Genomic DNA, 16786 nt, shown 5'->3' on the forward strand with positions numbered 1-16786 from the left:
TGAGAAGAGCTGGGGAAGGAATCGTCTGGCTCATACTGTAGGTATGCTGAGAAAATATAAGATTGGGTATGAAGAGGTCTAGGAACCCTTTCTGTTATTAATAGTATGTGATTAGATCTGTGATTGCTGCAAGAACGTAAAAGTAGAGGCTTAATCTCCTCTCATCTTCAAGATTCTGTATAAAAATCAAGTCTTGCACGTGCAAAATACTCACCAGACTGTGCAAGTTTCATTGCTGTTAGATGGCATTACATATCCTATGGGATATTTGTTGTCATAGTCATCATAACAGTCACATTCTGGAACACACTGACTTGTTTCTTCGTTATAGTAAGGTTTATCCTCAGGACAATTAGGGTAGCATCCTATATAGCCAGAACATAGCCACAGTTAGCAGTGAAAATATCCTGGTCAACAGCAGATGCCATATCTATTACTTGTATAGTTTTACTATTACTATGTTTTATAGCATTGATTTAGCAAAAGAGTATTATAAGCATGAAGATGTCAGGGAATGCTGGGAGTTGTAGTTTCAACGCAGCTGGATAGCCACAGCAGGCAGACCCCTTAAGTATAGTATAATAATGCAGCTAATAATTACTTTGCATGGATGTTTGTCAAAGTAAATGTGCACAAAATGTTTCCCTGGTTGTATAATATTTTATTAATCTAGTGAAAATTAATTGTACAGCTTGTTTTACTGCTTCAACTAATGATAAACTCTCATTTATACCTGTAAAAGGAACAACTTTTGAAAAACCAAGGCAGAACTAACCTAGATTTACACTACCTTAGCTAAATATTTTCGGATCTGGTGTCATGCTACAGAGGAAACAGGCCAAGAGAACCCCCAAGAGCTCCACACCACGAGACCTCAGGTAAGTGGTGGGAGATCAACCCTAACCATCACTTAAAGGGGTTTTACCCAGAATCAATCATTATCACCTATCCACAGAATAGGTGATCATTTTCTGATTGCTGGGACCCCTACTGATTATGAGAACGGGGGTCCCGAACACCCGGTTTCTCCTCACTGCTCGACTGCAGTGAGGAGGACAATCAATGTAGCGGCGGTTGAGCATGAATGATTTGCCTCTCCATTCAAAGTTTATAGGACAGCTCTCGGCTGTTTCCATCATTATCATAGACATTGAATAGAGCCGCTTCATTCAAGCAATAATAAAATCTTTCATGTCTATGAACTTTCAAAACGGTGTAAATATTATGACGCAAATAGATTTTTGGATGTACTGTACATTTCAGTCAATGTCTTACCTTCTAAGCCAGGAAGATTATGGTAACAGGTTCCACTGGGGTTCCTGCAGGTTTTCATACACTGAGCGCCACAGGCTTTGTAATGCCATTCACAGTGGCCTTCTTGGTTGTAGAAATCACAGAACAATGCTGTTTTGAGAATGATATAAAAAATTATATAAAATTTGGAGACATTGTCATACACTCAACAGATTCATAGATTAAAGGTGTAATTGCTACCCGGGGAGCTATGAAGTGTAGGTGGCCGATAATGGCACCAGCGAGGGGGTAGCACAAATTTTTGTATATAAAAAAACAAAACACAGTAACACTAAGAGAGGTGAAGAATAAAGGTGAGGGGCTGATACTGGCACCAGTAAGGGGTAGCACAATTTTTTGTATTATAAAAAAAAACACAGCAACACTAAGAAAAATGAAGGATAAAGGTGAGGGGGCCGATAATGGCACCAGTAAGTGGTAGCACAATTTTTTGTATTAAAAAAAAAAAACACAGCATCACTAAGAGAGGTGAAGCATAAAGGTGATGGGGCCGATAATGATACTACTGAGGGGTAGCACAAATGTTTGTATTCTAAAAAAAAAACAGCAACACTAAGAGAGGTGAAGAATAAAGGTGAGGGGCCGATAATGGCAACAGTAAGGGGTAGCACCATTTTTATGTAAATGGTGTGTATGTATTATAAATAAGAACTCTAGGCATTAGTGTGAAATGGGCCGACGAAAGAAGTAATTAAATGAATGAGTATCCATCTAAAAGCTGAACTGTGGGGTCTGAGAGTAGAGGGCACATTCTGAAACCCCTGCCTTTGTTGAGGTAACCTCTTTAAATATTAAATAGATTCTAAACCATTGTAATTTAAATAGGAATCTACATAGGGTAAGGTCATACTCACGGCACATGGTTGGGGTTCTCCAGCTGATACAAGTTCCAGCTTCACTACAAGCTTGGGCATATGATGCCACTGCAGTACAAAAGCACTCACAATCTCCACCAGTGTCACAGGCACAAGCATCGCTGACACAAGCGTCATAATACTTAAGTGGATCCACCTAATCAAAGAAAATGTTGATCATGGTCAATGTTTAATTTTGTAGCCACCATAGGTTAAATGGTCCTGGTATGAATCAGAATTGATGACTTAGTAGTACAGTTTAGCACAGCAGAACATGTTCAATATGGCAGTGGTAGAAGTTTGTATTAAATGTGTCAAAATTGGACATACCCCGATACAGTCAATCGGTACTCAAAATTTTATTGTAAAGCATATCAACTTAAATTTCGTTTCTAGTTTTATATTATGTTTTATCTGTATGTTAGTTTGTGTTTGGTAGAAACTATGAGGTTTTGATTAAAAAAGAACAGTCACATATAAAGTAATAAGGTAGGTGACAATATATTTTTATACATTGCTATCCACAAGTTTACACAATTAGTGGTAACGTTTTATGCTTCACATTCTAAGGATAGAATTTTTTGTTTTTATACTCCAAGTGGTAAAGGTCTTAGTATTTTATAATTATTTTTAAAGGGAACCTGTCATGTTGAACATGCAGTCCAATCTATGGGCAGGATGTTATAGAGCTAGAGGAACTGAGCTGATTCATAAATCGTCTTGTTTTTTTCAGTGGACTCTAAAGACACAAATATTTCCACCAGTTTCATCCCACACCTTTTGTAACAATTTCATTGTGTTTTTTTTTTTAATGAAAAAACATATTCCAAAAAGTCTTACCAGAGCATGACAAGCACTAAATGTGGAGCTAGTGATGACACTACATTGTCTTTGTGCCCAAGATTTTCTGTAGGGGTTAAGGGAACAGGAGTCCTTGAGGGTAATTGCATTTGGGCAGCTTGGTGATAGCTTCCAGCTGTTTCCAAATTCCACCACATTTCCTACCACTGACAGACTTCTAGTGGTGAAATCATTAACTGCATTTCCATCGTAGTTCCCACATAATCCACACACTTTACCCTTTAGAGAAAAATGCAAGAACAATGTAAAACAAACCATTAAAGAAAGCCATGAAGCCTAAATGAGAAAAACTGAAAATTAACCCTTTTCCGTCTGTCCCACGTAATTTAACAGTCTAATGTTCCAGTACCGGTACCTGTTTCAATAGACCGTTAGTTTATGTGCTGTCTTTGATAGCACTACACGCTCTTTCACTGCATTGCACTTTCTTGCACACAGTGCCAACGTTAGGTTCGGGTTATCACACTGACAGCCCAATCCTGTACTGTGACGGGGAACGGAAATAATCGTGTCATCAATAATGATATCACAGGGATTTCCTGTGAAGAGAGGGCTTGGAGGCATGTAGAGGAGATTTGCATCTTCTCTGTATGTCTCTGTATACAGATCACTGGTAACAGTGATAGCAGTGAAATGGTGGCCTGTTACCATTAGAGCACTGTTCTCAGTTATCTGTGTATAGGGGTAGCAGGAAACATAATAGATAATGTGTTCCCTGTTATCCTGTACCCCAATAGTAAAAATAAAAAAATAATAATAATAATAAATAAATATAGTACAATGTAAAATAGTAGTAAAGCGTGTAAAATAAATAAAATGAGAAAATAAATATAAAAAATTAAAAAAGCAAAAAACTGAAGAAACCCCCATTCTCCCAAAAAAGTAAAAACCTCTCACAAATTTAGACATTCTGCATAAGACAAACGCATTTTGCCTGGGCGTCAGGAGCTAAGGCATTAATATGTTCCTGACACAAAGAATGTACAATAACCCAAACATAAAATAATTACCAATTAGTCTGTTCTACCCCAGCCATGTTTGCTTTTGTGACTTGACTAAAAAATTTCTGTACTTGGATGGAAATCGTCCATGTACAGAAGCTGCATCTAAAGTTATGAGAGTTTTTGGTTCTTGGCACTATCGCGATGTCATACGTTGCACAATGTACACATTTTTTAAATTAGGGGAGTCATTTTTAGGGTAGATATTATTCGTTGAACAAACTATCTTGAAACAGAGCATAACATTTTTTAGGAAAAACAGATGTTTTTTTCTGTCTCTAACCACATTTCCCTAAATGAGACCTATAAAAAATTTGCTCCAATGTTAAATAATAAGAAAGCCGCATGTGTCCTGAAAAAAAAGAAACAAACATTTTTAGGATAGCCTAAGAAATAAAAAAAAAATACCTTTAGAATATAGAATTCCAAAAGGTGAAACTTCGCTCGGGGCATGAAGGCCCAGAACACCCCCGGTCATGAAGGGTTAAGTTTGACAGTTAATTAAAAAAACATGACAAAATTTCTACATAGAACTTATACATTGTACAATGGCCTCGTAATAAGATACCTGTAATTTTGCTTCCAGCTTGATAAAAATGGTAGTTTTTGTATCCCATACTAAAACCAATCCATTGAGGGCTTCAATAACCATGTAGATGCCCATCTGCCGCACCTTGTATGGTACATACACGCCAACATCGAGTTTCACAACCTCAAATTTCTCATTGCTCAGTATAAGTTCATAATTCTAAGGAAAACAAGAAATGTGATGAATTGCATTGGACATTTCAACATTGACAGGTTGTCCAGTCATAAGAAATTGATGGCCTATCTTCAGGATAGGCCATCAATATATGATCGGTGGGGGTCAGACTCCCGACACCCCTGCCGATCAGCTGTTTTGAAGGGGCTGCAGCGCTCGTATGAGCGCTGCTTCCCCTTCATTCCTTACCTGTTCGTACTGTGAATCGCTGATACACTTGTAGCCGAAATTCACAGTTTAACAGCCTTTTCCCATACAAGTGAATGTTAGAAGGCTATAATACTGTAAACCGCCGCTACAAGTGTTTCGGCAATTTAAAGTATGACCATTGACGGGGAATCAGTGCTCACCCCTTCAAAACAGCTGATCGGCGGAGGTGCCGATAGTCGGACCCCCACAGATCAGATATTGATGGCCTTTATGACTAGACAACCCCTTTCATTTCCCAAAAAGTTACAGATTCAACTATTCCATAATTATAAAGTATTACTTACTCCAAGGAAGACCTTGATGGATTTTGAGCAGGTAGTACCTGTGGATCCACATGGAATATTCTCTGTGATAACACGGAATGTTCCATCGGAGGCGTCACCACTACAATAGTCCTAGATTTCAAATGGAATACAAAAAAAGCAAGTTCTAAGTCAGTAGTAAGTATAATTTATCAATAAAGACTATTCTGTATTTTATTTCAGTAAGAAGAAAACAATTAAACATTATTTACTTGAACTAATGTATATTCGCAGTCTCCGCTGAAGATGTATCTCTTGGTGTCAAACGTGATGTAGTTGCCATCTCCATATACAGTGCAGGTTCCCATACATTGCTCACCAGTGCATTCCCAGTTTCTGTTCACACAAGTACTGCAGGGAAACATAGTTGATGCTCTTGTTAAAAAATTTAGAACATTTTTGAAATCCCAACTAAATCAAAAAATAGTCATGTAAATAGCAAATGTAATGTGCGCAAAACCACCCAGGCAATAAGAGAGAAAGGAGCCGTATTTAAAATGCCATGCACAGGCTTCGGTGCCAGTTATTAAGATGTATTTCCTAACTAGGCTCTTTTATTCTGTATATTGACTCCTCTTTGACCAGGCTCATCTGCCTACCTTGGTGACTACTGCCTACCTTGTAGCTCTGCTACATATTCATTACTGAGCTCCAGCTTCAGCTAACATTACCACGAGACTAGCTATCGGCTTTTGAATGTGGCCAGCTGAGTACCTTGACTCTAACTGAAGTTGTGGGAAAGAGGGGTTCAATTGGTGAAATTGTGCCATCTGGTTGGTTCTCACTCTAGATATCATAGCAATCCGTTCATTAGACATGTTATATGGACACAGTGCCATCTTGCACATGGAGATGCTATTGTTTTGCAACATGGTAAGCAAGTGAAACGTCTTCCTTGCCAGTGAAGAATATGTGAACTGTTACCTCAATTTTAAGGGCAAATATTCAGTATTAAGAGGACACCATGTTTTACATCGATCAGGTAACTTCTGTTTTTGCAGCATAACACTTTCTAAAACACCAAAAACAGAAGTTACCTGATTCGTGCAAAAGATGGTGTTCTCCTAATACTGGCTGTCGTGCCAAAGATTATCTGTCTATAGCCTCAAGTATAAATCTAATCCTAGCCATTTCTTGGTAAGCACCCTTTTACACGGGCCATTGATCATATAAATGTTCGTTCATTGACTGATCGTATCATTTATGCAGAAAGAAATATTATCTTTGTCGGCAGCACATCTCCCACGGACAAGAATGGTGCTGTTTCTGGACAAAAGCAGATCCTTTTTTGTCTAATCCTGAACAACCCCTTTAAGTAAGCATTTCCCCTGCATTCGAAATGTAGTGTTACATCGGCACCGGCATGCCAGGTCTACCAAAACAAGAGCCAATCTTTGTAATGGATTACCACTTAGACTAATAAAGAAGAGTCCTGAAGCGGGATACCCCTCGATAACATTTATATGCTTTAGGGTATATTGTTAGGGGATTTTAGACTGTGTATTTGCATGACAAATTAAAAACCGAGGCACTTACCATGTGTTGCAGAGCATTTTGATATTCGAGCCTGAGGCGTAGACTTCATTGTTGTGTGTACATGGACACTGCTCCTCTGCCACACATGCCCCTCTACCATCAGATATAAGTCCATCAGGACAAACACAACCAGATAGACATTGTGTGCTGTACTGTAAAAGACATAGATATGCAATAAAGTCAAAGTCTTGTTTTACTATTTATCTTCAGGTTATGCTATAAACTAAAATTGTGCTTTAAATTGAACTTGAATGTAAGTTCCTACTGTTTTCCAGCTCAGCATGACACAGCACAAATGTCTTGATATTCCAAATCACCAGAGAAGAGAATGGCATTTAAGCCTAACAGTCATGGAGGTTTAGCATCTACTGTACAAACAGATTTGGGAGTAGCTATGATGGATCCTTGGGCCATGCGTGTAGACATAAGAGAAGGAGACTTGCAGATGGAAATTTTATGCCTCATCAAGTGTTTATTTTAAAGTAAGCGTGCAAGGATAAAACCTTCAGGGTAAATAAATTCTAAGCTGCTGGGCAGGTCGAACCTCTTTACTGCAGTGTGGTTTTACTTTGGTAACACCCTGGGGTGCTAAAAAAAAAGTCGCAACCATTCATTGCTCAGCATAATAGTTGTATCCACCCTTCCACAACACTGGCCTTGATGTGTGCAAAATAAGTGATGAAGATTAATTGCAAGAGTAGATTCTACATCTGTAAAAACAGCAGCAATATTCAATAGTCATAATACACATAAAATACATATAAATAGTACAAGCAAAAGGACGAGCACCACGGAGACCACTTCAATTATTCTAACAACATTTACAATTAAAAGTACCACCAGTTCATTTAAGACCCCCTACTCCAAGTATCACAACAGAAATTCAGGGTAACATATTTGCCTACAAGAATGACAACAAGAACTTTTTAGACTACTACAAGTATAAGTATTACAACCACAACTACAGGTAAGACAGAAAGTGCAAGCACAAGGACAAGTAGTAACGACACAGCCACAACAACATCATATTCCAACAACATCCAATATGGAAAGTACTCCAAGTGGCACCACCAAACTGAGCTCCACATTAACGAGTGCTAGAAATTATTACTACAACATATATAACCGCCACAATTAAGTGCCGTTCCACATATTTGTCTACAAGCAAATGAGAAACACAATTGAAATCACTACTTGATTAAGCGCTACTGAAACCACTACGAGATCAATTATTATAATGATAACATCATCTATGAGAAGTACAACCATTTTATATATGATCGCCACTACAACTACAACAAGCACAATCAAGTGCAGTTCCACTTCATTGTCTGCCAGCACAACAACAAACATAACTAAGGCTGGCCATACACATTAGATAGCTGTGGGCTGAGTGATCGTTCGGCCAAGAGATATTCATCCTGTTCCACCCGTATACATGCACACTTGGCTTGGCTAAGCATTCATATACTGTGGATATGGATAGGGATTAGGCTGCTGCCAGACACCTCTGGCAGGGGCTTATCTCCACTAACAACAAAATATCTGCTGTTGGTGGAGAGTCGGGAGGCCCCCATACACATGAAATGGTCAGTCGATCCCGTCGACATTCATCTAATGTGTTTGGCCACCTAAAGACTGCTACAAATACTGCTAGAAGTAAAACTATTTCAACACAACATCTGCAATGGAAAGTATTAATATTTAATATACAGGTCCTTCTCAATTAATTAGAATATCATCAAAAAGTTAATTTATTTCAGTAATTCAATTCAAAAAGTGAAACTCATATATTATATAGATTCATTACACACAGAGTGACCTATTTCCAGCATTTTTATTTTTTATTTATTTTTTAATGTTGAAGAATATGGCTAACAGTTAATGAAAACCCAAAATTTAGTCTCTCAGAAAATTAGAATATTGGGTAAGAGTTGAATATTGTAGACTCATGGTGTCACACTCTAATCAGCTAATCAACACAAAACACCTGCAAAGGTTTCCTAAGCCTTTAAATGGTCCAACAGTCTGGTTCAGTAGGCCACACAATCATGGGGAAGACTGCTGACAGTTGTCCAGAAGACAGTCATTGACACCCTCCACAAGGTGGGTAAGCCACAAAAGGACATTGCTAAAGAAGCTGGCTGTTTAGAGTGCTGTATCCAAGCACATTAATGGAAAGTTGAGAGGAAGGAAAAGGTGTGGTAGAAAAAGGTGCAAATACACTTGACATGCTGCAGAATAAAATTCTGCACCGCAGGTCAATTTCTGAGCGTTTTTTTCCACTCAGTATTTATGCAGCATGTCCATGAGATTTATTTTATGTCAGCCACTTTGCTGTATTTGCTGTGGACTTTCCACAACGAATTCCGTTGCGGAAAATTCTGAGTATTTATGCAACGTGTGAACTGACCCTATGAGTGAGGTCAGAGAGGAAAGTTCAAGCCTGCAATTTTAACTTTGGACGGACTTAGCTTTAAACATTTTCAAATACAGGCTCTGTTTATAATGGAAAAGACAATGCAGCTCCGAATGTGTTGTACAATGAATGCCACCAGCGGCCGACAGACCGTTTTGACTTATAATGGGTTCCATTGTGTTACCTTTCATTTTGAGGTGAAGAATAGTGCTGCATAAAGCATTATTCCTTCCCTCCAAATTGGACAGAATTTGCGATGGAGGTTACGAACAGACCCTCAGACACAGATGTGATCATAGCCTTAGAGAGGTAATTTGAGAAAAATACTATATATATAAATAACTTACACACTGCATATCTAAAGTCTGACAACTCTTCTGGCATTCTGCTCCTTTAGTGTCGACGGTCTTATTTGTACAGTCAAAGTAAACCTTGGGAGCAGCACACACTGTAAAAAAGACATTAAAAAAATGACATCCATGTAAAAAAACAACATAAAAATTGTAAGAATAGAACACAGAATTTAAAAAGCATAAATATTTGAATTACAGGATACTGAATCTACAGCTCTAGGACCTCTATTATATATGAGAAAAATATATTGCAAAGTGACCTTTTTTTTGTGTTAAAATAATGATATGTGTAAGAGGATGGGAAAGTAGAGCCCAAACTAATCTCAACCAGTGTGGCCTACTTTCTTCGCATATCCAGGAGATATGTGGAAAGAGAAGTTCCAGACTCCTGGAAGAGTGGGCTATGCTCCCGCATGGTGGTCTTCTATCATTCACCCTGAAGAGGGAATAGCCAACTCTTCTATAGACTTTTCGACAGTGAGCCGGGATGACCATCTGAGAGCTGCGTCTGGATGTAGTCTTAATTGTGCATGTCATCAGAACTCCAATTTAACAATTGTCTAGGCCATTAACAAGAATGTTAAAATCTGTCGATCTACGGAAAAGGCAGCAAGCCCTATAGCATTTGCTAAAAGTATTAAACTGGAAGCTGGGAGTTTTCTGCTGTCCATGTAGTCCAACAGGAACAAAAAGCAGCGCTTCACTTTCATTAAATGTGTGGTAGTAACGTAGTGGGCAAGTCTAACAAGTCTGACTGAGTGTTATCAAGCTGTGCTAAAGGGGTCCTACTCTATATTGAAATAGCGCTCCGAAGGCTAGAATTTTGATTGGGTGGAACTTGCTAATACACATGCCTAAAAGTATCTTCTGTACCTAGGAGAACTCTTCCGTGATACTATATATGACAGTCTAGTAACAGGACAAGTTATACAGCTCCAATGAGTTTTGGTGGGGTGTATTTTTTAAAGTTGTACACTATTCCAACCCAGTCCGTGGCGCTCTGTTTTATTCTAGTGTAAGATCCTTATAATAGCTTTTAAAGTAATACACTCTCTTAACCTCTCTTTTACATGCACACAATCCTCTGTTTTTCACTCTTTCTAGGAAACAAATTGTTAATACCCACCTGTTTTTTCCATCACTCCAATGCAATCTAGTTTTCCAGCTGAACAGGTGCTGAAAAATAATATGCAAACATGAGCAGGCAACAAGTCATGTAAACGTCAAGGCTAGTCTTAAAGGGGTGTGCAGGATTTAAAAGTCTGCTTTTTTCCCCCAGAAACAGTGCCATGCTCGTCCATGGATTGTATCTACAGTAGTATTAAAGCACAGCCCCATTCACTTGAATGAGGTTTAGCAGCAATACCAGACACATCCCATGGGTAAGCGTGGCGCTGATTCTACAAAAAATTTTTAGTCTGGATAACCACTGTACCCCCATTAGAGCAGATTTACTAATGAGTCTGCGCCTAGAATGTGTTGAAAAACGCACCACAATTTGGCACATTTTAGCAGAACTTGGCACAGATGTTTGCACCTCTCTTGACCCTTTTTTAAAAAGGGGCGTGGCTTAAAATGTGCCAAAGATCTGGCACATACAGAATAGGCCAAATCAAAGGTGGTATAAGGAGGAGAAAATAATCTAGCTATTCTTGCTAGTTACAATACCTATAGACATATATGTAGATACTACCATGTGGACATTACAATAACATAATAGCACACCATTGGTACAATACAAAAGATTTTTATAACATTTAATCAAAAAGTAAAAGACAATGGCCATCAAGACCTAAAATGACAAACTGTTTAAAACAACATGGTGAGGGGACCACAATACACAGAGCAGCATATCACAATCATTAATAATCACAAAACACAGAATGTGACATGTAATAGCTATAGATACTGCATCAAGAGACAAAGAAATTATATACACCCAGTAATTTACTGCATATCAGTGCTGTCTCAGGAATAGAGAGACATTACAACATAGATAGTGCTTAAGGTTTAATAGCATTAGCAACCACTGTGCTGCATAATATGCCCCTAATAACACCAGACCACCACCACAGAGCCCCAACGCGCGTTTCGCCGTCAGCTTTTTCAAGGGTAGTTGCCTGAGATTTATCATAGAGCATCCACCACTGTGCTAAATTTCGTGCATCTTTTAAATGCCTGATCTAAGCTTAGTTAATCTGCCCCATTGTGTTTGTTCAAATTTGGCCCCCAAGGGCTGATTTTGGGAAACATGACTACAGATGTAGTCATCTTTTTCTCGACTATTAACGCATTAAATACACATGACAAGAAACTTTAACTTGACTTTTTCGATGACTTTTCAATGGCATTTGTTGTGTGATATCCTGCTGCATTAAGTTATCAGAGTCAAGTATAAACTTGGCTACATCTGTACATGACTAAACACCACTGAGAGGAGCAAACTTGGAATGTCTTCAACATTAAAGTTACAATGTAAAGTATTCAAAAATTGTATTAAAAGAGGACACTCACCATATAGCTCCATTGTCATGCACCACTTCTCCAGGTGGCACTGCTGTACCTTTGTAATAGCAAGAACAGGCTGATGGGAGCACACATCCACCATTGTCATCCAGGTAGGTTCCATTCTGACAAATGCAGCCATCAACCGGGACAAAGGAGATGTCGCAAGTAATGTCATGGCTACTGAGAGAGCGGCAAGTGGGCTGGCAAGTGCTTATTGAATAACTGTAGGCCAATGATGCAGCACAGGTGGATGTATATAAACCTGAAATACAAATACAGACAATGTCACCAAATCTTCTTATGATATTTCTCTCACAGCAAACCAAATATATTGTGGTCTTCAAGCTCTAACTCTAATTTAAAAAATAATTAACCATTAAAGGAGTCCTCCAAGAATCATTAAATATGACCTATCCACAGGATAGGTGAAAGTGATTGCGGGAAGCCCCACTGCTGGCACCTCCTAAAGAGCCTACGCGTTTCGAACACGATCTGTGTTCTTATTTATGGCTAATTCTAGTGTGTGCCATGAATAAGAACACATATCGTGTTCGAAACGCGTAGACTCTCTTACTTTTGCCATTTAGACCACCTTGTAGTGCGTTCCTTCTCCAATGTTCGTCATTTGATGTCTATCTTTCAATAAAGCAGGAAATTTAGGTTTTCCTTTTACTACTACACTTCGCTGGATCCTACCTTCCTTTTTTCCATATCTATCTATCTATCTATCTATCTATCTATCTATCCCACATCTATCTATCTATCTATCTATCTATCTATCTATCTATCTATCTATCTATCTATCCCACATCTATCTATCTATCTATCTATCTATCTATCTATCTATCTATCTATCTATCATCAATCTATCTATCTATCTATCTATCTATCTATCTATCTATCTATCTATCTATCTATCTATCTATCTATCTATCTATCTATCTGTCTATCTATCTACCTCCATACCTACCTATCTATCTATCTATCTATCTATCTATCTATCTATCTATCTATCTATCTATCTATCTATCTATCTATCTATCTATCTATCTATCTATCTATCTACCTATCTATCTCTCTCTCTCTCTATCCTTATTGATCTATCTGTGTGTAATCTATCTATTATCCATAATCTATATTTCTATAGAACTAGATCATACTAGATTATACTGGTAATTGCTCACAGATGGAGTCCGGATTTGAGTCACATACTAGTTATATTTTTAGCTTATAACTAAAAAAGAAAAAAAAAGGGAAAAAACAACTTATTTATTTATATTTCTTATTTAGAACCCAATTATACTAACTGGATTATACTGGTTATTGGTCACATGCTTACAGCTTGCGTCTGGATTGGTGGCATATCCTAGTTATATGTTTAGGTTATACAGGGCTGCCATCAGGACAGTGCTTGGTGGTGCTGCTCTTAAGAACCCAGGGAAACTAGAGGCCCAGCCACCACAATAGACATGTAAAACAAATTTTTGCCTGCAGCCACTACTAGGGGGAGCTCACTGCATACAGCTATAGGCCTTATTTACACGAGCGTATTCAACGTCCGTGATACGCGCGTGAAAATCACGCACGTCGCATGGACCTATGTAAGTCAATGGGGCCGTTCAGACATTCCGTGATTTTCACGCAGTGTGTGTCCGCTGCGTAAAACTCACGACATGTCCTAAACTTGAGCGTTTTTTGCGCATCACCCACCCATTGAAGTCAATGGGTGCGTGAAAATCACGTGCAGCACAAGGACGCACTTCCGTGTGCTGCGCGTGATTCGTGCAACAGTAGATCAAGAAATGAAGGGAAAAATAAAACCTTCTTAATTTATTTTTCTAAACCTCAAAACCGCGTGTCATAAGGATGCCATATGCGTGAAAATCACGCGGCCACGCACCAAACACTTATGACACACGGAACTACAACGCGCAAAAAACGCAGCGTTTTTTGTGCGCGCAAAACGCACACATTCGTGTGAATTTCGCCTTATATAGCTAGTTTGTAGTTCAGCTGTGTGGCAGAAAGCATTGGGTTTTGAAGTTCTATAACATTAAAACTGATCTCTGACCCCTATAAACATATATTATTACATTAATAAGTAGAGAACATTACACCCCTTTAGATTAGATAAAAGAAAATGATAGATTCACATTCTATCTTTGTCTACATTTCTCATTCAGAACTAGATTATACTGGCAGGTGTTGATTGATTTAAAGGGGTTTTCCCATGAGATACATGTATGACATATCCACAGGATATGTCATAAATGTCAGGTAGATGCCGGTCCCACCTCTGGAACCCACACCTATCTCTAGAACGGGGCCCCTAAACCCTGTTCTACCTTGGTCTGTTCTTGCTGCCACCTGGCAACTTCCTGGTTATATGATTGGGTGTTATGAAAACAGCGTAGCTCGCTGAGCTACGCTGTTTCCGTAACACCCATAGTAGTGAATGGCAGTTACGGAGGCAGTGTAGCATGTGAGCTATGCGGTTTGCGTAACTACCATTCAGTTCTGTGGGACTTACGGAAACAGTTTCATGGTCGGAATTCACATGGTTCAGCCACAAGACAGAGCGGCAGAACGAGGTTTAGGGGACCCGGTTCTGGAGATAGGTGTGTGTCCCAGAGGTGGGACCCGCATCGACCTGACTTTTATGACATATCCTGTGGATATGTCATAAATGTCCCTCATGTGAAAACCCCTTTGAAGCTTGAGTATAGATTTGTGCTACATCTAGGTATATTTTCAGCTTATAACAATCCTTTGAATATCGTATACTTTTTTTTTACACGTTTTCATGTAAACTTCATAGCTAGGCACAGCATTTTACTTACTGCAGACATTTTGACGCCATCCGTTCAGAATGATTCCCTTCATAGCACAGGCGTGCACATAGGAGGAGAGCGCGGCACACAGGCATTCCTCACTCTTGGCACAGTTACATGAATCAAACATGCAGTTCTAGAGACATGAAGATAGAAATAACAAAGAGTTTGTATCCAGTACTAATAGATTTTGGGTAATGTTTCCTTCCCACTCCCCCTCCCCCCATAGTTCTGAATGGTCTTGATAGCAAGAAGGACCATAGCAAAGTAAAACTGGTCATTCAGTTATTATTAGGCCGGATTCACACGAGCGTGTGCATTTTTTGCGCACGCAAAAGGCACTTAACAGTTCCGTGTGTAAGCCCCGTATAATACGCGGCTGCGTGAGTTTCTGTTTACGTGGTGCTTTTCTGTTTACATTCATAGTTTTACTGCTGTTGCACGAATCACGCGCGTCCCACTGAAGTGCTTCCGTGTGGTGCGCGTGATTTTCACGCACCCATTGACTTCAATGGGTGCGTGATGCGCGAAATACGCACAAAGAACGGACATGTCGTGAGTTTTACGCAGCGGACTCACGCTGCGTAAAAATCACAGACAGTCTGCACTGCCCCATAGACTAATATAGGTCTGTGCGCGTTGCACGGACGTATACCACGTTTGTCTGAATAAGCCCTTAATTTTACGAGCTGCTGCCAGCAAAGTGTCACTTTCCTGCTCATTAAAGGCTTACTCTACGATGATTATATAGGAAGGCACTATGTGGCACTAAATGGGCACTGGATGCACTATTTGGACAAATATGGCACTCAGTGTATACTATTTCACTTTATGTGGGCACAGTAAGATAGTATATGAGGACTGAGGGGCTCTGTATGTGCAAAGGATCCCTCCAGGCAAAACTGTATTGTGCATAGGTCAAAGCATAAGGAGGCAGCGCACTACACATACATTCAAAGAACAGAACATAGAATATCCCTGTGTCTCTGCCTCCAAAGGCCCTTCATTAGGCATAACACTGTAATTAAAGGGGTTTGTACATTTTTAGAAAATTAATGTTATTTTTTGTATAATTAAAAGTTATACAATTTTCCAATATTCTATCTATATTAATTCCTTCCGGTTTTCAAGATTTCTGCTTGTTGTTCTTCGTTAGAAACATTCATTGTTTGCTTCCAGTGGTTAAAATGTTGTCCATGGTCATGTGATGAACACACAGGTGCTGGGATTGTTAAAAGACATAACTCTGATACACATACTGTAAGGCTCAGTTCACACGGGGCAGATACGCTGCGATAACGTACGCAGTGTATCCACCCTGCGACCGGCAGGGAATTCCAGGCGAAAAACTGCACCAAAATGTGGTACAGTTTTTCGGCCAGAATGTCCGCTGCAGAAAACTGCAGTACTTAGCCTGAATGGTAGCAGGCCGGCCTCCTGGGATGATATTTCATCCCATATAATCCCATATAACCGCCGCAGCAGCCTGTGATTGGCTGCAGCAGTCACATGGGATGAAACGTCATCCCAGGAGGCCGCGCTGGAGGAAGGAACACAGAGTTCTGTGTAAGTATGAGTGTTTGTTTTTTTTCCTGAGTTGCGTTTTTTTGCAGCGGAATCGCGGCAAACCCACCACAAAACAAATGAAACAACTGCTATCTGTTGCGGGATTTACCTCCCCATTGAGTTCAATGGGGAAAACCTGCAACAAATAAGCAGCGTTTATGCAAATAAAATTGACATGCCGCGAAATAAAATTCCCACTGCAGGTAAATTTCTGAATGTTTTTTCCACATGTTTTTTACACAGCGTGTGGATGAGATTTGCTTTATCT

The 16786-nt window shown here is 39.3% G+C and overlaps 1 protein-coding gene across 1 annotated transcript in view; it reads right to left on the reverse strand.

The window, feature by feature from the left end:
* The window catches only part of LOC142660180 (uncharacterized), a 55357-nt gene that overhangs the window by 14962 nt on the left and 23609 nt on the right, over window positions 1-16786 (reverse strand). Inside the window, exons 15-26 of the mRNA XM_075836760.1 lie at window positions 14962-15088; window positions 12128-12383; window positions 10740-10789; window positions 9608-9708; window positions 6842-6993; window positions 5518-5656; window positions 5288-5398; window positions 4599-4778; window positions 3009-3248; window positions 2169-2325; window positions 1276-1404; window positions 215-365 (exon numbers count right to left, since the gene is read on the reverse strand). Of these exons, the coding sequence (XP_075692875.1) occupies window positions 215-365; window positions 1276-1404; window positions 2169-2325; window positions 3009-3248; window positions 4599-4778; window positions 5288-5398; window positions 5518-5656; window positions 6842-6993; window positions 9608-9708; window positions 10740-10789; window positions 12128-12383; window positions 14962-15088 (1793 nt within the window). The remainder of the gene's footprint in view (window positions 1-214; window positions 366-1275; window positions 1405-2168; window positions 2326-3008; window positions 3249-4598; window positions 4779-5287; window positions 5399-5517; window positions 5657-6841; window positions 6994-9607; window positions 9709-10739; window positions 10790-12127; window positions 12384-14961; window positions 15089-16786) is intronic.

This window comes from Rhinoderma darwinii, chromosome 9 (genome assembly GCF_050947455.1).
Source record: "Rhinoderma darwinii isolate aRhiDar2 chromosome 9, aRhiDar2.hap1, whole genome shotgun sequence".
In the NCBI taxonomy this organism is placed as follows: Eukaryota; Metazoa; Chordata; class Amphibia; order Anura; family Rhinodermatidae; genus Rhinoderma; species Rhinoderma darwinii.